At 41.5% G+C, this 20,953-nt stretch overlaps 1 protein-coding gene across 1 annotated transcript in view; it reads right to left on the bottom strand.

The window, feature by feature from the left end:
• The window catches only part of cacna1da (calcium channel, voltage-dependent, L type, alpha 1D subunit, a), a 53,341-nt gene that overhangs the window by 20,280 nt on the left and 12,108 nt on the right, over positions 1–20,953 (bottom strand). Inside the window, exons 3-19 of the mRNA XM_041946861.1 lie at positions 16,242–16,381; positions 12,378–12,550; positions 11,818–11,970; positions 10,750–10,946; positions 10,246–10,349; positions 8,618–8,787; positions 6,869–6,943; positions 5,475–5,562; positions 5,067–5,093; positions 4,416–4,576; positions 3,588–3,813; positions 3,267–3,474; positions 1,839–1,959; positions 1,619–1,706; positions 1,477–1,507; positions 1,238–1,392; positions 1,013–1,142 (exon numbers count right to left, since the gene is read on the bottom strand). Coding sequence (XP_041802795.1) covers positions 1,013–1,142; positions 1,238–1,392; positions 1,477–1,507; positions 1,619–1,706; positions 1,839–1,959; positions 3,267–3,474; positions 3,588–3,813; positions 4,416–4,576; positions 5,067–5,093; positions 5,475–5,562; positions 6,869–6,943; positions 8,618–8,787; positions 10,246–10,349; positions 10,750–10,946; positions 11,818–11,970; positions 12,378–12,550; positions 16,242–16,381 — 2,247 coding nt within the window. The remainder of the gene's footprint in view (positions 1–1,012; positions 1,143–1,237; positions 1,393–1,476; positions 1,508–1,618; positions 1,707–1,838; positions 1,960–3,266; positions 3,475–3,587; positions 3,814–4,415; positions 4,577–5,066; positions 5,094–5,474; positions 5,563–6,868; positions 6,944–8,617; positions 8,788–10,245; positions 10,350–10,749; positions 10,947–11,817; positions 11,971–12,377; positions 12,551–16,241; positions 16,382–20,953) is intronic.

Here is a 20,953-nt window from a genome sequence, read left to right as displayed (position 1 = left end):
CAGGCGCCTGACACAGGCTTGACATAAAGCACATAATCATTTCCTTTTGTGTTCCCAATGAGTTAGTACAGGCAACATCTTTAAAAATCTCCTTTATGGTACATTTAAGGACAATCTGACATCTGTGATTTGTGAGTCAGCTGCTGAGAAGCATTGCTTTTACAAACTCTGTTGCTGGAAAAACAATTCCAAGAGAGAAACAACATTGTCAAAAAGATAATATGAATATGATACTGTGGTTTCTTGGATTTAAGGTTACTGTTGAATACCCAACCCCTAGTTAATCATGAAGGGTGGAACAAAGCAGCCTGAGCAGGGTCACCAGATGTTGCCATTAACTTTGGACAGCCCATATCTTCAAGCATTTATCCCGGCGTCCTGACAGGAACAGTCTTTGTCCTGGTAATTACACCAGAATGTATGTTTTTGAAAATAAACTGCAAAAAATCTTTTTGAAATGTGTTGAACCGTGACGATAGACGACACAGACGTGGTAAAAGGAAAGGAGAACAGCAGCAGTCGACAAAAAGTCTCAGCAGAGAAACTCAGATTGGTGGAGTTCAGGCTCACGGACACAATGAATAAATGCCCTTTTCATGGCAGTAAAACGATACTATCGACAGCTCTCTGAAAATACATCAAAACAATTCTTTGTGTGTTGCCTCTCTCATTGTGATGTGTTTTAAAAGGTGCTTTAAATCCTCCTCAGACATCGGCGCTGTTAAGAACAGATCTCATAATGTGGCTTTTGTTGTGCATATCAAATGATTTTAACCCATTAAAGTGTTATTAAAACATAAATCTCAGGTGATGTATGCTTTGGAAAATTGTCATGAATGGGCTGAAACATGCAAAACCACCGGTCATTTAAAGGTACCAAAGAATTGCAGCACAACTGCGTCTAAGAATTATAAACAACACAGCAATGAATATGAAATAATGTCTCTTCACCCACTGATCTTTGCTAGTTAGAAGCCAAAAACACATTTCTATTGAAGGTTTGTGGACTTACAATATTGCGGGCTGAGAGGTTGCGGATAGGATCCTCAGCAGCCAGTGAGACAGAGCTGAGCATGATGAACACCAGGATGAGGTTGGTGAATATGTGATGATTGATGAGTTTGTGGCAAAACACACGCAACCTGGAAGACAAAGGAAACACAACATCAACAGAGGACACCAATGCGTTACGAACCTGTGTGTATATGTGTCTGTATGTGTAAAGTGTGCTTCATACGGGTTTGTGCTGCTGAAGATAAAGAAGGCACTTCCCTCGGGGATAGGAGTGATCTTCTCCTTCTTTACCAGCTCGGAGATGACGGGCCGAGGCCCCGATGGAACTTCTGGATCCTCCTCCTCTGCCGCGGTGTCGTCATTGTCTTCCTCTTCCTCCTTATGGACGAGCAGAAAGGTTGTCAGTCAGAACATACCTCCTCAAACTGTACAGATAAGTGACTGTAAGATGCCTCAGGGTACCTTCTCATCCTTCTCGTCATCCTTTTTGTCCCTGCAACGGACAGAGATACCGTTATTGATGACAGAGTGTGAGCGTACGACTGCCGTGCAAAGCTCTAAAATTTAAAGTGATATTTGTCATAGAATGAGATAAAGCTGTCACCCTTTTTTATCTCCTTCGTCTGTGTTGAGAGACTCTGCATCTGCCAAGTTGTCCACAGCGATAGCCAAGAAGACGTTCAGGAGGATATCTGAGCAAAGCGTTCAGTAAAGGACAACTCTCTCTGTGAAAGCACTGCTTTATAGGTGATGCTGATCAAATGATGAATGTGCGCTGCTGCTTCGGCAGTTTCGAGCGTGTTTGTGTCAGTGACACAGGATACAGTTTCCACAGATGAAGAGGATGATGAAGTAAAAGCACACGATCATCCCAGAAGAGGAAGGGCCTCCGTACGCCATGATCCCATCATACATAACAGCGTTCCAGTCTTCTCCAGTCAGGATCTAAAATCAATCATCTCGGTTATTTTGAGGGAGATGTGTGTCAAGCTTAAGGATCACAGAGGGGATGTGATCACATGATACAACCCTCCCAGTCCCTGCTGAGCGGCCTCAGTAAACCTGCTGCAGCTCCTGCAAATGGGCAGAGACACTGGGGATGGATGTGTTTGATGAAATATGAAACCTGACCTGATTGCATCTAGATGTAATTTAACCTGATTACATTTCCACCTGGTATTGATATGTGTGTACAGTGTCCACATTAAGATCTGATCGCTCTGTCCAGCTTCTTCTTTTTGTTCTTGTTCTTCTTCCTTCTTACACCCCCCTCTCATTTATGTGTAAAATTAAAAAAACAAGATGGCAGCCGTCCACGAAGCTGCGCTATTGTATAAACTTTTGTTGCTTTTTGAAGCAGACAAGGAGCGTCTTCGGCGGGGGAAGAAGCCGAGCAGAGAAGGAGCAGAGGAGAATGCTGTTTAATGCAGCTGCTTTTATTTCAGCTGTGACATTTACACTGAGGTTGTCAGCAAAATTAAAATCATGGATGCTTCAGTGACAGTTGATAGATTAGATTAAGACGAAGTCACTGAATGACCCAAAACAAATGTAATGACAGTCTAACATACTGTACCTGACACTAAATTACAACTATATATATTTATGTTTGGCACTAGAATTTATCTGTTTATTTACTCATTTGTGTATTGGAATACTGGATTTTTAATACTGGTATTATTTGGGAGTTCAAAAGGTCTGATCTATTGTAAATATAAATATTGTATAAAGACAGATAGAAAGATAGATCGATATAGATACAGATATGGAGTAATGTTTAACATAAGCACATAACATAAAAAAACAATCTTGATGCAGATCCCATAAATTTGTTATTTTTTTTATAGAACTGTGATGACATACACTCAGCGGTACAGTTCACGGCTGAAAAATCAAGCGCTCTCTGGTGGACAAACTATGTAATGGCGACCTCAAGCCTAGTTTGGCATTTCTGTAGTTACTTATCGGTCGACGTGATACTGATATGTCTGCAGAAAGCTAATATCAACAAATACATCAACCAGTATAGGCCTGGCTGATGTATTGGTCTGTTTTCTTCTCTTTAACCTTCAACAGTCTGTAAAATCTCGAAGCATAAATCCTTCTAAATCTGTGCAACAATTACAGCAATACAATACAGCTTTTTTCAATTTTATCTGCATTTTCTATCAACGAAACAAATTCTGAATGTTGTGACGGTGGTGTGCAGCTATGACAGAATCTGAACTGTAGCTCAAACTGCACATAAATACCTGAAAGACAGTGAGAAGGGCTTGGGGGAAGTTGTCAAAGGTACTCCTCTTGGTCTGGGTCTCATCAAAGTTGAACTTTCCACCAAACACCTGCATGCCCAGCAGGGAGAAGATGATGATGAAGAGGAAGAGCAGCAGCAGCAGGGAGGCGATGGACTTCATGGAGTTGAGTAGAGATGCCACCAGGTTACTTAGAGACTGCCAGTGGCTATAAAGCAACACGGAGCAGCAGGGGGAAGGACAGACAGGTGATTCATTGAACACCACACATACACTCAACACACACACACACACACAAACGCAGCACGGAAGCAGTCTTACCGCGTGACCTTAAAGATCCTCAGCAGGCGGACGCAGCGGAACACAGAGATACCGAGGGGAGACATGATCTCCAGCTCCACCAGAATGGTTTCAGTGATTCCTCCGCACACCACAAAGCAGTCAAAGCGGTTAAACAGTGACACAAAGTAGGCCTGCAGCCCGAGACTGTACATCTTCACCAACATTTCACACGTGAACAGGGCGAGCAGCACCTTGTTGGCCACATCTGAAAATCAGAGAAAACAAATACTGGACATTAGAAAACACAAATGGAGAGAGAGGAACAACAGAGAGTGCAGAGAATGTTCTCGCTACAAAAGATATGAACGATGTAGAGAATCAGTTAAAACGTGATGTGAGCACTAATGTATCTGTAACTGTAACCCTAATAGTATAATAGAAATGTTTCTGAAATGGGCAATTCTGCGTCATGACCACTCGTGTACTTGTGTGCGTTGAGCATATTTTGATGCTAATATGTTTATACCTTAAATTAACTGCAGAACTTTTCTTGTAACAGAGCATTTCTACACTGTGGCATCGCTGCTGTTACTTCAGTAAAAGATCTGAATACCTCTTCCACCAATGAAAATGTGTGATAGACCATGATATGATAATACATTTTGATTAGTATTCATGAGAAAACAGTGAAAATGCTAAAAGAATCCATCATCTTGACCGCAATATTAAGAAATGCTTTAAAGTTTTGGTTCTCCTTGGCTCATGGTTGAAACTGACACCTAATTTCATTGAAATTTGTTGACTAATCAAAGAGACAAATGAGGCAATTAATCAAGGTTTTGATGTGTACTGTGGTGCTGTTCGTACCCTGAACTTGTGTCAGCCACAAAGGCTGGTTGTAGTGCTCGGATGATATGGTGAGAGTGTTGAGGAACACCAGGATGATGACCAGCCAGTAGAAAGGCACCGATTTGACAGCCAGTCGGCACTTCCTGCGGCAGAACCTGTTCCAGCGGCGCCAGCGCCGACTGCAGGAGGAGAGCGGCAATGTCAGTACGTATAATAACACTAGTGTGACTCACTTTGCCTATAAAACCATTCAGAGGAACACAGCATCAGATCACACAGATTATTGAGTCTAAACAACAGAATAAATACATCTCTTGAGTGTTTCTTTAAGAGAATCACTACGGTTTCCATTAATAATAAGAATGCAGAGGAGTGAGGGAGAACGGCCACAGGGGAACTGCATCAATATATTTTTTGCAAGTCACACTGTACAGTAAATGAGCTAAGAAATACTGCGTAAGACTATTCTCCAAAAATATCTTACGGTACATGCTGACTTTATAAAAGCTGTTGATTTATCATCCCTGGTAAAGTCTCATTAAAATGCAGTAAAAAAAAAGAAAGCCAAGCACTTACGAACAAAAATCTGTATAATCTAATGCAGGCACGAACCCTAGAGTAATAATATATATGCATCATGCAGGGACACAGACCCACAAATATACTGACCTGAACTTTGACTTTGAAATTTTTTGACTGAAAGAAAGAAGAAGTAGCCAAAGTTTACAAAATGCAGGTTGCAGCAGAGATGTGCAAGGAGCACTGACTGGTGGGGTTAACTGATAGCAACATGAGAAGTGTCCAATTGTAGAAGTCAGCAGCATTGCAAGGCAGGAAGACAATATAAACATGTGAGTTGTCTGTCTTTTACTACAAATCACAAGATAAAGAAAGCAACGCTCAGAGGATGAAATGTGGCAACGGCTGTTTGTGCTGAGATCCGATGATGTGAGAGACTGAAATCTTCAGCAACGGTCGCACCACAAGGGACAGCAATCTGATGTAGTGAAATCTAAAGTAGTGACAGTGGCCATGTTTTTGAAAAGGCTCGTTGTGCAAAGTGCTGTACGTTCTCACCACAGAGGTCCGCAGCACGGCGTCTTTTCATCCTCCCCGTTCTGATTCTCTGTGTTGACGGATTCTGTTTCGCTGGCCGGGACGCTCGCTACGGCGGCAAATAGAGCAGACATTTACAAAGACATAATGCTAATCATGTGAACTTTGCAGTGGCACAAGATTCTTCAGATGAAACATCCCAGTGAAGGGGGAAGAAGTGCGAAAAGAAATAAACTGGAGGCCGCCTGCATCACGTCAGAGCAATTCTGACGTTTCTTTAAAACAAAGAAAAAAGATACACTGAAGGTAAAGGTTTAAAAGGATCCCACGCCATACATCACAATTACTGCATAATGATTTTTAAAAAAAGAAAACTGTCGCATTATTCTCCTCCGAAGTCACATTGCAGCTACAAAACTTTGGACCTCACAGACAGGAAGGAGCTAAGCGCTGTGGCTCTGCATCACTGTCATCATTAGTATCGTTTACCAAGTGCTGAAAGGGAGCTGACATGGGACAGGCGAGTGGACAGCTGCTCCACGAGGGCTGACTGATGCAGACAATGAGGAGCAGGGGGAAGAAGGGAGCAGGCCGAGGAGGACAGAGCTCTCAAAGCTGTCTCTGAAATGCTACGCTCAAAGTACTGGCAGTGCTTTGGAACGACTGTGTGCGCAGACAGATGATGATTAACTGTGTGAAACGTCTCAGTGCTTTAACTGGTACGAGGGAGCGCGGTGTGCGCCGCTGCTTAGCTTATGAAGACGTGTTGGCTTTGATTCCTGAGTGGTCGGACAGCTCTGAAAATAGTGCTGACTACTGGAGTAGTGATCTGGGTTTAGCCCTGTTTCCTACATTCATACTGAGCCTCTGCTTTTGAAATGGGACATGGGAAGGAAGCGGGGCGTGCCTGCTATCAAATGCGGCTGTATTTCTGTTCCATATCGGATATAACGGGCAAATTACAGGCTTTTTTTATTAGCCAGTAGACTGCAGAAAAAGAACAAAATGGGAGGAAAAAAGGAGAAAACAAGAACTGAAAAAGGCTGTGAGGCTCGAACACAACGGGTTAAACACAATAGTAAAGCACAAAGTGATGAGGTATTACATCAGGCTGCGTACATAAACACAAACAGACAAACACACACCCAGACTCACTCAGCTGGAATTCTGAGGCCATCGCTGCTTAGCTTCTATATTTGTATTTGAGGAAGTGGCAGTATGGTTTGATTATTGAGTGAAAACTGAAAATTTATTCTGTGTCAGATTAATTTGAGCATCAACACACACACACACACACACACACACACAAACACACACACACACACACACACACACACACACACACACACACACACACACACACACACACACACGTAAGAGCTAGAGAACACTGGAGGGAAAACCACAGGATTTACCATGAGTGTCGGACGACTGGCTGAACCACCCAAACCTTCCTTTCTTCTTCTCAGTAAGGTCAGCCAGAGTCACCCCTTCATGTGTAATGCATGCAAGTCAATGCATTCAGACACAACGGCACAGCAGAGGGACATGGGGGGCGGGGGGGAGAATGGGCTGCCATCAAAATGGGTCAGAGCAGACAAGCACCACAGGACAACAACAGTATTCAAAAATATCAATATCCAACAATGACAAGAGCAGCAGGAGCCACAGGGGCTGCAGACACTGAGGAGGGCAGAAGAACAACAGGGAGAGCTGTTAGTCACTGGAAGCGCCTGCAGGTGACGAGGCCCTGTACTAACATGTCACAGTGCAAATTAACGTATTTGCATGTTAACATGTTAGTAGGGGCTCATGTATCGTTGACAGACACCAAAAGCCAGCATGGATGTTGAAGAAAAGCAGTATGGACCTGCCTCGCCGCAACACAAAGCCTCCACAGCTCTAACAACGAGCCTCTCACTAAATGTTTGCTGCAATGAAAATTGGACTAAACATCTTTATACATGAAATATAACCAGAGGAAAAAACAGGTGGGAGAGACAAAAGTAAATGGACAGAACGCATTAAACATGGGGAGATCGTAATGAGCAGAGATCCTACGCTCAGACTATTAGGCGAATCAGCCGCAGTTTCCCTTTTCTGCATCGTGTGTGCTGCTTATATAAAGAGGATTTGGATTATGAGTTTTTCTACTGCTCAAGTAATATATGTTTTTTTTTCCTTTTACTCTCCTCAGAGAAATTCTAGCCGTGCTCACAGCGTGCTCCACTTCCATCAGTGACATACATTGAGCGTGAAGATAAAAACAGTCTGCGCAGCTCTGCGTCAAACGCCTTTCATTTGCTCACACTGATCTCTTACCTCCCAGTTAATATGTCTGCATGCAGGTATGCATCTAAGGGTTCGTGTGTGCACTGCGTCTGGACGAGGAAGTCTCAATGACTGCAGCACAAATATTGTCGATATTATTATTGGTCAATCTACAATGTTCAATACACCCCTAAGTAATTTTGCAATTACTGTGGCGTGACTGACCTTCAATTTGTGACTTCTGCTTCAGTTAAATGATTTTCCAATGTTTCCCAGAATTAAAATCTCAGTCAGACCCACAGAGCATGAACTGCTTTATGCACTACTGATGCTACTGCTGTTTAGAAGGTTGAACTTCTCTCCTGTCTGGTGGATTTTGTGCTGAATGTTAAAAATTAAAAGGATGTTTTAGATTGTCAGCTCTCTTTTCTTAATTAACTGCCTCTGTATCTGTGCTAGATAGGTCTCATGATTTATGAGTTATCTGGGACAACAAGAAAAATAGAGCACTTTACACCCAAATGAGCGCATGAATGCGAGGAAAAACACCTATTCAGTTTTAAACAGGCTACAGGATAAATATTTCTCCTCCAGAGAGAAAAGATTAGCTAATCCACTGTGTTCTCCTTTTTTAAAAAAAAAACTCCCACTATGACACATTATAGATTTTTTGGAGTTCAACCTCTTTCATATCTTGATTATATAAACATAGACCTAATTATAGTTGCAGAAATCACAACCCCCTCAAGCCAACAATAGTGCTCACTGCTGGATACCACTTCTTAATGTGGCAGGAACAGATTCGATCAGTTTGCTGTATCAAAGGGCGCATGTGATGCCGGCGCAGCATTACTCTTAACTGCATGGTGGTGGGAGTGGGAGAAGGTGCTTACGGTTGCGCTTGCTCTCCTCATCGGCCTCATCCTCGTTGTCGGGGTCGATGTCTTCGGCCTGAGTGATCCAGTCCAAGTAACCCTTCAGATCCTCCTCCAGCTGCTGCTTCTCGCGCAGCTTCTGGAAGTCGCCACGAGCTTTGGCCTTCTCTCGCTCCTTGGAGAACTCTCTGGGTTTGCAGAAGCACACATGGACAAAACACATGAACGCATTCAAATATAGAGGAGTGTATAGGTGACCAAAACCACAAACTCACACACAGAAACCTGCTTTCACAGCACGCAGCAAAAAATATTTTTTCACACAAAATGGAAATAATACAAAATAATCTCAAACAATGAGACATTTGTCACTATGCTGAATGAAAACATCCTGTATATGTATTTCCTGTGTATCCTCTTTGTAATTGCCTTCTACATATTCACATGCTTCAATCACAGCCTCTCAGTGCCTCGTGTTTTTGTGAGCCCTAGCCACTGGAGGGAGATGTACACCTCTGAAAGACAACAGCGCTATATTTAGAGCCGACAGTACAGTAGCTCATCCTTCAGGCGAGCATCTTAATCATACACAAAAGGCAATTTAGGTAGACAGATGGTTTCAAGAGACATGCAACATTTGCGCAGCGTCTAAATTCATAGATCATATAAAACAACGACTGTGGAAAGTACAATACTATTCAAGAGACAGGAGGTAAATATATTCAGTGCATGGTGGGATATGGTCATTATGGAGAGAAATATGTATTTAGGCTGTGATAAGGAAAAGGTCACTACACAAAAACTAAGACACTTGGTGGTAAGAGGACAATTTGTAAGGTTGCATTTAGAAACTTGATGCAGATAATTAATTTTGCCTATTTTAAGCAGCCGACAGGACTGTGGGAGCGCGTGAGTTGATGATTGCATTAACCTTGTTGGCTTTTTTTTTTTGTTAAACCAGGCTTTGCTTGCTGGTCAACCATCCACAGTTAATTCTAGTGTAATACCCCACCCCCACTCCACAGAGCTGGGAAAGCAGAGTGGGGTTTGAGAGAGCTTAGGAGCGCAGAGGGAGTGAAGGGCGAGGAATAAGATTAATTTCCCTCTCAGGAGGTTGGGTTGGTTGAGGATGGGGTGGTAGAGGAAACGTTCACTTTGCAGTTGCCTTGGAAAGGACGTGATAATTTGACGCCAACAGAGGTCAGAGAAGAACACCTGAGCGAGAATATGCATTTATTTCATGGGTTTAATATTTTTGTATGAAGACCGTCAGGATCTGTGCATTTGAGTGGCTTACATCCCAAGAATCTGCAGTGAATATACTCAAAGACTACTTCCAAAACATAGCAAGTAATTGCAGTAATTTCACAAGTCACTGCATACACGCTTGCACACTGCAGACCAAAACCACTGCACAAGTTGCCTCTTACCCACTTAGCACACCCAACACAAGGTTTAACACGAAAAAGGAGCCCAGTATGATCAGGCTAACAAAATAAATCCATGGGGTTTCCCATCCGATGGCATCGTTGACCTACAGGAGCCAAAAGCAGCAGTTAAGAGACAGAAACAGGTACAAGAACAGAGAACCTCCTGCCTGAAAACAAGCAGGAGGTCTCTGTCTACAAAGAGAAGAGGGTGCTTACCCGCTCAACACACCCAAAACCAGGTTAAGCACGAAAAAGGAGCCGAAGATCACTAGACTGACAAAGTACACCCATGGAAGCTCAAAGCCCATAGCATCGTTCATCTGGAGGAAGAAGCATCACAGAGGAAGGGGAGGAGTGGGAAGAGAGGAAGAAAAGAGCGAAATGAACTGTTAAAGGCAGAAACTGTCAGAAAAGAAGAGCAGAACAACACTTAGACAAAAGTAGCTTTTTCTTCAGGCGAAGAAAAACAGAGATCTTGTAGGAATACTAAAAGTGCCAGGACAGCATCGTGTTGTTATTGTGAGTTGTTGAATGCATTCAATCATTTAGTCAATCAATCATATCAGAGTGATAAGAGCTGCCCGAGGAATTTATCAGCAGCTCCATCATCCCAACGTCAGTCACATTAAAGTCGTGCGTCTGATCTGAGGAGACATTTAGGCTGAAGGCGTGTGACAGTCCCAGGATACTGAGCTGGGAGGGCAGAGCGAGAGCGCTCACCCAGTACAGCACGTCCGTCCAGCCCTCCATGGTGATGCACTGAAACACTGTCAGCATGGCAAACAGGAAGTTGTCAAAGTTGGTGATGCCACCGTTGGGACCTTGCCAGCCTTCCCTGCACTCGCTGCCGTTGATGGGGCATTGGCGCCCGTGCCCTGAGATCGCACATGGAGCCGGTTCCTCCTCTGCTATCGCATCTACAGAGAGAGCGAAAACAAACTGTTTGTGATGATCAAAGTGTGTGAAGCTATTGCTAAAAATGACTGAATTTTAAATAGTGCATGATTTGAATGGGTTCTACAACTAAAGACCAGGCCCCAGGCAACCAGGTTATATCTGGCCTACAAATGAATTTCTTTACTTTCCCATTTTGATTTTGACTTTAGAGTAGTCATTTAGCACCGTGCACTGTCTAAACCTTGACGAAAAAAAGGTTGAATTTAGAGGACAAATAGTTTTAAGAGTGTTTTTTTTTTTCAAGGCGTGAATCGTGACTGCCTCCATTCTCATGTGCAAAGAGAACGCTGCTGTTCTCCCAGATAACATCCGCAGCTGCTTTTCCTCCAGTAAACATGCAGAGCAGTGCCGTGTATAAGGGGAACAACAAACACTGATATATATATATTTTTTATGCCAAGTTTTTAAGTAGCCCCCTGGAGAACAACCAGTGGCCACCAGGTAATCTGAAGAGACTCTCCATGAAACACACAATCTGCATAATCTTTCTCATCTGATCCTACTTTATTTCCTATTTGCAACAAATGGATTTAAATACAATTACATGTCTAATTATGTTAATCCTTTGTGCAGCTGTTAAGATTCTGTCTGTCATTCTGTCAGATTAAACATTAAGCAGGTTTCACTTTTAGAATTAAGTTGAAATGCATCTTGATATTTGTTGGAAATACAATTCTACTACTAATAATAATAATAAAGAACAGTAGTTTTAAGATCAGGCTACTTCGAACACTAAATGAGTGCTTGTTACAGTAGTCAAAATACAAGATGTACAGACTCGAAGGGCTGACTTGATATTATATGTGAAGCAGGAAATCAAGAGGACGTTACCTGCGCCAGGAATATAGCAGGTTGCGTGCATTTTACCGATGAAAAGCTCCAGGCCGATAATGGCATAGATGATGATGACAAACAAGACCAGGAGGGCAATGTGAAGGAGAGGGACCATGGCTTTTATGATGGAGTTCAACACCACCTGTAAACCTAAGCAGGGAGGAACATAAACACATTATATGGCGCTTGATTGCAAAGTTGTGTGCGTGAATGTACAGTAAGAAAACCCGAATGTGACGCCAGTTTCAGGTTGTATATTTCAGCACATCCAGAACTGCATATAGTTCATAAATGTGCCAGAAATGTTTACTCTGAGAGCTCGTGTCTCCAGGGCGCTGATGTTGCATAGATGTTTTTGAAAAACAGTCCTCAGGGATGGCACACAGACCATCTGGACTCGTCATGTGTAACCCTTCAACATATTATTCACTGGGACTAAAAAGGGTAACAACAAGAGAGTAAGTGTTAAATCTGATGAACTGGGGCATACTGGGTTAGCAGGGGGTTCCTGTGTGGAGGGGGTGCCTATGTGGAGTTCAGCACTTCTCAATACTTACTGGGTACTCCTGAGACCAGCCGCAGGGGTCGCAGCACACGGAAGGCTCGAAGGGCTTTAACATCAAATCCACCTGGCTTACCCCCGTGCCCGTGCATTGACGGATGGCTACTTTCTCCTTCGCCTTCTGCCTTCTCCTCTTTGGTCAAAAGCTCCAAGACAACACTGAAGAGTCTGTCAGAAAACAAAGAACCTCACACTATGAGTCTGCCAAGGAAAACACACTGTTTTCATCTGAGCTGCTATATTGTATGTTCAAGAGGATCCTTATCTGACGGTAGCAGAGCAGAAACGAATAGCCGAACAATTCTTTTGATAGTCGATTCATTGTTTTTGTCCATTTTCAATGAAGGAGATTCCAAACATTTACCAGTTCCAGCTTCCTAGTGTGAGGATATGCTACTATTATTCATCATATATGAAACTGCACTTAACATCTTTGGGGTTTGGACTGTTAGTCGGACAGAACAATTACTTGAGAAAACACAACTAATCAATTAATCAAAAAATAATCAACAGATTAATCTACAGTGAAAATAGTCATTTGTTGCAGTCTTAAATACTATTTTTACATCTTAATGTTGCTACAGTGGACAGTTTTTCAAGCAATATACTAGATGTGCATCTTTTTTTTTGCTGTCAACAGCTTTCTATTGACACAGATTCTGTCTGACTGCACTTTAAGATATTACCACTGTATCACAGTGGTGAAATGCTTCTTTCTAATATCACTGTTTCACTGAGATGCTGTTTCAAAGGTCAAGCACAGAACAGAACACGTAGATCGTATCATCCATCATAGAATATTACACAGGATTTTCCATATTTTTTTTTCTTAATACATTCATTTATCCTCCAACACTTATTCTCTTAATTAATTTGATTAACAGTCTCATATTATAGTACATTAAACAGTTGTGGTTATTCTGTGGCTAATGTTGGCGATTTGCTTCGTTCTAAAAACTGGCACCAGGTAATAATGAGTGCATCATGTTGAACCTAAATGCTACGTACGTGTTAGTAAGTCATGATACTGAACACTTCATTCAAACAATAAGTAATTTACTTCAGAAATGGGCTTAAAAGTCCAAATTTATCTTTTGTGGTCAGATGTTCTCTCACAGATCAATAATGTCATTAATTATTGATCAGTAGCATCATTCACTTATAAAGATATTTATATTATATGGCATTTATAACTCTTTCCAGGCTGAGAGCATTTTTATTTTCCATCAAAGTATAATTTAGCTGTGAAACTATAATATAATATGTGTCATCAGTTTACTTTACAGCCACCCACGAACCATACTGATATCACCAGGACACAGCTAGATTAATAAGTCTACACACATACTGTATATTAAATACAATGCACCATTAATGTTAATAGATGGTTTATAAGCTGGTTACTAATCACTGCAGAGCCAAAATAAGTGTCAATTATTTCTTTTCAATAATAAAGCCAGAGGCAATGCTGAGAGTCACCTCCTTCTTCTGCCTCCATTCTCAGCTACAACTATACAAACAGCCCACATGTGTGCAGCAGATAACAATAGTATAAAACAAGAACTGTTTCTCATCCCAAGGTGAAATCAGCAGTGAACGAATGTCTCACCACGAGAGGGACACTCCATTACAGTCAGTTAGACATTCCTCACCGAGCCACGAGGGGAAATCATCTCGACACATCACATCAAAGCTGTGCACCAAAACCAGTGAATGAAGCTGCCGACAGGGGCTGGAAGGAGCTCTGAGGGCCTATAAGCGCAGTCTGCTCAGACTTATGTTATACTGAGTCACAGCTGTAAGACTGACCGCCTGCCACTGGGGTTTCATTACTCATCCAGTCGTGTTCAAAAGAAAACCAGCCTTCACATATCGAAACCTTTTCACTGAATATACCTGAGGAGAACCGCCTGCATGAAAGCGATTCTTCACCAGTCAAGCTGGATGAACTTAACGTGGCTCCTCCTCGAAGGAATCATACAAGTGGTTTTAAATGTTTGCTACTACAAATCACGTGTTCTTTTTCATTCTGTAAAACATGCTGCTGTGTTTTAGAAATGTGAAAGTGCTGTAGACAAATCAATTCACAGACTAGTTGATTTTTGCAATGTGCAGAATGGAAACAACTGCTGCTGCATAGGAAATAAGGAAAATGTATATCAAAATATATAAAACTCTCTAACATATATTCGAAAATGTACCTACATTTGTTGTGGTGAACCTGCTAACAAACATATTTACATATCCAGCAGACACAAAGCAACATTCGCATTCATTTGTACTCGTGTTTCTGGCTACCTGGTGAATATAAGTCACTGTCTTTGTGGCTCTGTTTTGGTCTCCACTGGCTCCCCCGCGGGAAATACTGCCTGGTGAGAGTGAACTAAAACAGTAAATCTGTGAGCTAAATCAATGAGCTAAAGGACAGTAAAACGCTGAGGCGATCTGCTCACATGTTTAATCTTCCACATTACATGTAGCCATTTAACCCACTGTTAATACAAGGATATTTATTAGTGCGGCTTTAAGAATACATTATTTGCAGTTTAAGAGCTTTAAAAGCAGAAGTCCCCTATGTCGTAATTACTCACCTCTCACTACCCTCAAAATTGTGTCAGAAATTCACCGAATGTTCTTTTACATGACCCTACTGTTGTTGCAAAGCTAATTTACATTTCTGACACCCACGTCCTTTTAATATAATGATCATTTTAATACATTTCTCCCCACTTGTTTTTGACTTTTTTTTCACCAGATAAAAGAACATTGTACCTTCTGAGTCTTAGGTATTTTTCTTGCATTTCAACACTTTCCTATGAAGAGAACAGAAAAATACATTCAAGCCCTCAGCAGGGCACAGCTGAATCTTCAAGCCACTATAACCTTTTTCGAACCTCTATTAAATCATGATGTGAACTGCTATTATCTATACAAACAAGACATATTGAATATGCCTGAAGTGGACTGAACTTTCACCTTTAATACAAATTTTATGATATGGCCCTCTCGCAGCCATATTGACGCAGCTATATTTTGACATCAGATGCTGGCAGTGTTATTTCAGTGTGGCACTTCAGTGATTTAGCAGCAACAGTCACTCTTCATAGCAGGAGCAGCCGTCTTTGCATTTGACTGCATGGCAGATCAAGCCCGCATGCTGTATACAGACAGAGATCTGACCCAGCTACCCACTGGACTGTGTGCGTAAGAGGAGAGAAAGAAGGAGGAGAGAGAGAGGAGGGAAGAAAAGAGGAGCTGCGATAAGGATGAAGATAACACGAGGAGAGTGTGCAGGAGATAGGAATGAGGGCAGAGTGAGGTGGGGAAGTGTAAAGCATGAAGTACAACCATTTGAGAGATCAAAATGGAAGGGAGACGCACAAGAGCGAGCTGCAGAGACAAAGCAGAGCAGGATGGGAGAGTGTGAGCAAAAGACAAGTCAGTGAGAGGAGAGGAGAGGAGAGGGAAATATGGGAGGGAGTGTTGGAGAAGAGATGAAGTATGGAGAGACGGTGACTCACTCCAGTGGTGGTAAAGCTCTGATTTATTCTCTCTGTCTTTTCTGGGTCATATACTGTGGGTGTATGAGGGTCTCGATTAGCACTTGGCCGTTTGGAGCAGAGGCTTAAGCAACTTTAACTTTAACACTGACTGCCTCTCTCAGAAACACTGTAAACTGCAACTGTCAAACTGAGATCAAAGCGCAAAACCGAACCCCAAACTAAAATAACAAAACCTCATGAAGTGGTCTGTTTGGACCGGCTGACGAGACGCCCACTGGAGCAGGTCTGATTAAATGCACTGTACATTACGTTTCAGTTGAACAAATGAATTGAAATGACTGAACCGCAGGACTTACCCTATGACGACAATGACGAAATCCAGCATGTTCCAACCGTTTCGCACGTACGCGTTCTGGTGCATCACCAAACCATAAGCGATAATCTTCAGGAAGGTCTCAATTGTGAAAATGATGAGGAAGGCATACTCAACTGTTTCCTGCAGACACAAACACGAAGACAGACAACAATAGATCTTCAAAAGAAAGTAGTTACGATGGATTATCAGGTAACACTTCATATTAGAGAACACATATTTAGCATTGACTGGCCGCTTATTAGCGTCCACATTAGTGCCATACTGGCTCCTTATAAGTCACTATAAATTACTTATTAATGCCTAATTCTGCATGACAATACTCTACAACTACTAGGCCATTAAGAGTTTCCCCTCAACAGCCTCCTGACTACTGCTTATCAATAGTAGGTAAGGCAGTTGTTATACATGAATTACAATTTTAATAACCTAAACCCTTAATAACCCCCAGAATAACACATTAATAATTGCTGTATAATGACTAATAAAGAGCCAATGTGCTGCTAATATGCCTGTTAACAAGCAACTAATGGTGAAGATATGTACATTTGTATAAAGTAAAAAACGCATGAATGTGGCATTAATATAGTGTGTTGGATTTACAACACACACAGGTACAAATGGTTAAAAAAAATTATGTCAACATTTCAATCCAGCTCTGTAGTACTGAGGAAGTTCCCTTGCACTGTGTGTATTGGTATACAGTTTAATTAGAATTAGAATTACACAGTTAATCGGGAAGAATTAAGATGGATGTTACAGGTCATAAAATAAAGCATTAAATATTTGTTCTATTCATGACAAAATGTGATACCAAAAGGTAAAAACGCTCATTCGGTTGTGTTGCGTCTCGTCGAATGGGACAACATTGCTTAACCAGAGCAGCAACGTCTCCCCTTGACCTCATTCTGATCTGATCTGGTCTCACACTTCCACAACACTTGTCTCAGCACATATTCACAGAACACGATGAAAAACCGTGACAAGATGAGAAACCTTGACCAGATGCACAGGAACATTTGGAGTTTTGAGGTAAGAAAGGTAAGAAGATCCGTGTTTTTATTTAGTGTCATGCAACCTCAAATTAAGGCTGAAAAGACCAGAAGCTGTTTGACTTTATGATTTATGACACATCAATCCAACCAAGCAAGAACTTAAATGACTGACTGAAGGTTTGGCTATGACACAGCACAAAGACTAAAGTGAATAGACAGCTGACCACTGACGTGCATGCACCTTCTATTATTCAGTCGTCTGTACTTGTAATCCAAGAAGAAGAAAACAAAACCTTTCGTCATTTGCTTTCAATAGTAATTGATAATATTTGAGATTAAGGTGAAATGTTGCTTTACTTTGCACTGGCGTTGTCAGCCGGTAATCTTTTGCAACTCAGCTCTGAGCCTTTGTAGAGGTTAAAAGGTTGAGGCACAAATGTGGAGAAAAGGGCACTAAATAGGTGACAACAATGAGGCTGAACGACCAGTCAGGGAGCTCTCGCTCACCGATGCATGCATGTCTAAAAGAGAGGTCAAAAAGGGACACTTTGAATAAAGTGACTGTTTTTAGAGGGCATGTACACATTAGAACCAGTGATGTAACTCAGCATTGAGCCTTCCTCCGGTTGGTTCAAAGACAGGCAGAACACAGGAACATTGAGGTTGAGGTTGATTACGAGCGAAGCGGACATACACAGAGAGGCACACATAGCTCCATAAAGGTGGTATGTGCATGTTAGTGCAGCGAAATGTGTGAGATGCCGGAGGTGGACGCACCACAGGGTGACTCAGCTGTTCAGGACAGTCCTAGGACCTCCCTGGAGATATGAAACCAGAGAGAGGCCCTCTTCATCCTTTATGCATGAGGCAGGTCAACGTAAACTCTGCTCCCCGGCTGCTATTCATACTATCTGTCCGTCAATACAACAGTCATTTAACTTTTCACACGGGATGCCCATTGGGTTCTTATAATACACAATACAGACAAAAGCTAAAAGCCACACACACACACATACATTATTATATATAATAACCTCCTCTGCCTGAGGGAGTCCTTAATCCCCTGCTCTGTGTTCTCTGCAGACACCATAAATGCAAGAGCACTGTGGGCTGCGGGGCTCGTTTTCCCAACAGTTTAGTGCAGATTGTGAGAAGCACTTAGCCCACAATAAGAGACATGGGCCTCTTTGTTACTGAAGTAAAAGGTTGAGTTAAGCTTACGGCTGCTGCCTCTCTGACAGAGCGAGCTCAGGCCACAGGGAGCAGAGAGAACAGAGCGATGCATACGAGGATGGAAGGAAAGTGACGACAAGTGAACAATTTTAGAGACATTAGCAGACCAAAGGGACCAATGGTAAGTGTTTATATGTCTGCAAAGGATCTAACAAAGATGCATCATGATGTGGACACATTTTATTTGAATTTTGAATAAAAAAATCTAATATTTTCTCACGTGTGGTTCACAGGAGTAATTGAGTAATAATTGTAAAGATACTGAAACCAGCGAGTAATACGTTGTCAGAAGAGCTATTAGCTCTCCAAGGCATAGCAAATTTATGCAAATTGCCACTTCCTGGTTCGTGAAAGCATGTTAAATATAATAGCAAATGATAACCATTCCCTCTCAATTAACTAGCAATTTATTCAATCATCAGCATGTTAAAGTGCGAGCAGAAATAGAAAGGGGGAGAGAAACAGAGAAGAAGGAGAGTGAGGAAAGAGGCCTTTAGGGATAACCATAAATATCTCTGACTCATCATAGTTTATTTGTGCTGTAAAGAGACTTATTGTAGTGTGTTTCCTTTTCTCATACAGTATCACCAGCAATTAATACGTTCACTTCACTTGCTGCTATTCTCTGAGGTATACATCACAGCATGATACATCACGCATACACAAACGCACAACACATACAGCACGTTCATACACTAAAAAGCACGCCAACTGCATAATAAACATGATAAAAGCAGAATACCACACGGCATAATACATGTTCCCCCTCAACCCCCACAGCCATGCAGGCCCTCCTCTGCCACAGGGTGAGTGCTCATGTCTACAGGCACGACTCAGCTCATCTCACACACTCACACAGCTCAGATCACCATATGACAAAGGATGCTAACCCGCTGAACCGTGCACTCGCCGACATAATTCGCCATATGACCGAGCCATGCGGACAGCGGCGATGTAAACCTATTAAGAATTCAGATGGTCCTGTGTGCGATGCACATGAGGATCTGTGCGTCTTCCTCCAGACTACGCACAGAAAATCACCAATTAAAATTTCCGCATACTAATACAGAGTGGAAATGGAGTCATAAAAACACAATAAAACAGCTTGTCTTGCAATTACAGCACCGTTGTTCATGCATTATCTTTTATTATCTAAATAAAGCCGGTTTTAAATTGCAGTCTCCTGAAGTGAGACAAACAGTTTGAGAATACACACTTTAAAGGAACTGAATGACATTTTGGGGGAATATGCTTGTAGCCTGAAGCTTAGCATAAAGACTGGAAGACAGTATAACAGTGATATCAATCTTCTCACCTAACTCTGTGCAAAAAAAAAAAACCTCATGTGTACTTTTCAAAATGTCAAACTATTCTTTTAGAGTAATGACTAGGATATCACATTAAAGAGAGAACAAAGACAAGCTTCAGTTTATTTAGAAAAGACTTTAAAAAACTGAACATATGATGACATTGAATTTGTAGGACTGTTTCAAACCTTTTCTGGAACGCCCCCCTTCAGAAGTGGAAAAACAGTCCCTCCCCAACTCCATAATTTAATCAGTCATTAACAATGATAGGGGAGGTGACTAATAGAAAAACCATCATTCATCATTGATTCATCATTGTGTGGCTCCATATTTTTCCCCTGGTGAACCACGTCTCCCCCAAGTGACTTACAGCCACTGCAAAGGTCTCACAGATATCAATACATTAAATGTACAATCAACCAGGCAGGGCAGTCCACCTGGCTGAAGGTCTGTAATAAATCTAAATGCTTTATGTTAAGTAATGAAGGCTTGAAGACATTGGGAGGAGGCCTGTGGCCATAAAATATCTCCATATTCCCTCACTGGAATGACAGTGAATTGGAAAAGAATGATTGTTTAAAAAATGGAAATTTATTACTACAGAGGGTTTTTTTTTTTTTTTTTTTTTTTTAGTGATCATTGTACAGGTCAAGGTTGCGTGTTAAAGTGCTATGTGATAATGCAATGTTATAAAATTAGGCCCTGACATAAAATTCTAGTTTCTTTCTCTAGTTTGGAGGAAAATCTGCTCAAGATGGCAAATATCTTATAGATACCATAAAGTAAATAGTGTATGCTACGGCTACAACTAATGATTATTTTCATGATTGAGCAATCTCTTAATCGTCTTCTCAATTACTCAATTAATCGTTTGGTCTATAAAATGGCCATTGCCATTTCCAAAGCCCAAAGTGACATCTTCAAATGTCTTGTTTTGTGCAGTCCAACAGTCCAAAACCCAATATTCAGTTTACAAGTGTAGAACTTAGAAAGGCAGAAAATATTTGTATTTTAGAAGCTGGAAATTTCTGCATTCTCTCTCAAAAAACAACTCAAAATGATTAATACAGATTTATTTTGATTATTTGATGATTCGATTTATTGTTGCAACTGTAATATATTAAGAATTCTCTACCAATTACATGGCAAATGTATTTCTG

The sequence above is a fragment of the Chelmon rostratus genome, chromosome 2, assembly GCF_017976325.1.
Source record: "Chelmon rostratus isolate fCheRos1 chromosome 2, fCheRos1.pri, whole genome shotgun sequence".
Classification (NCBI taxonomy): Eukaryota; Metazoa; Chordata; class Actinopteri; order Chaetodontiformes; family Chaetodontidae; genus Chelmon; species Chelmon rostratus.
The sequence above is the reverse complement of the archived record's forward strand: the minus strand, read 5'-3'. Positions and strand labels throughout refer to the sequence as shown.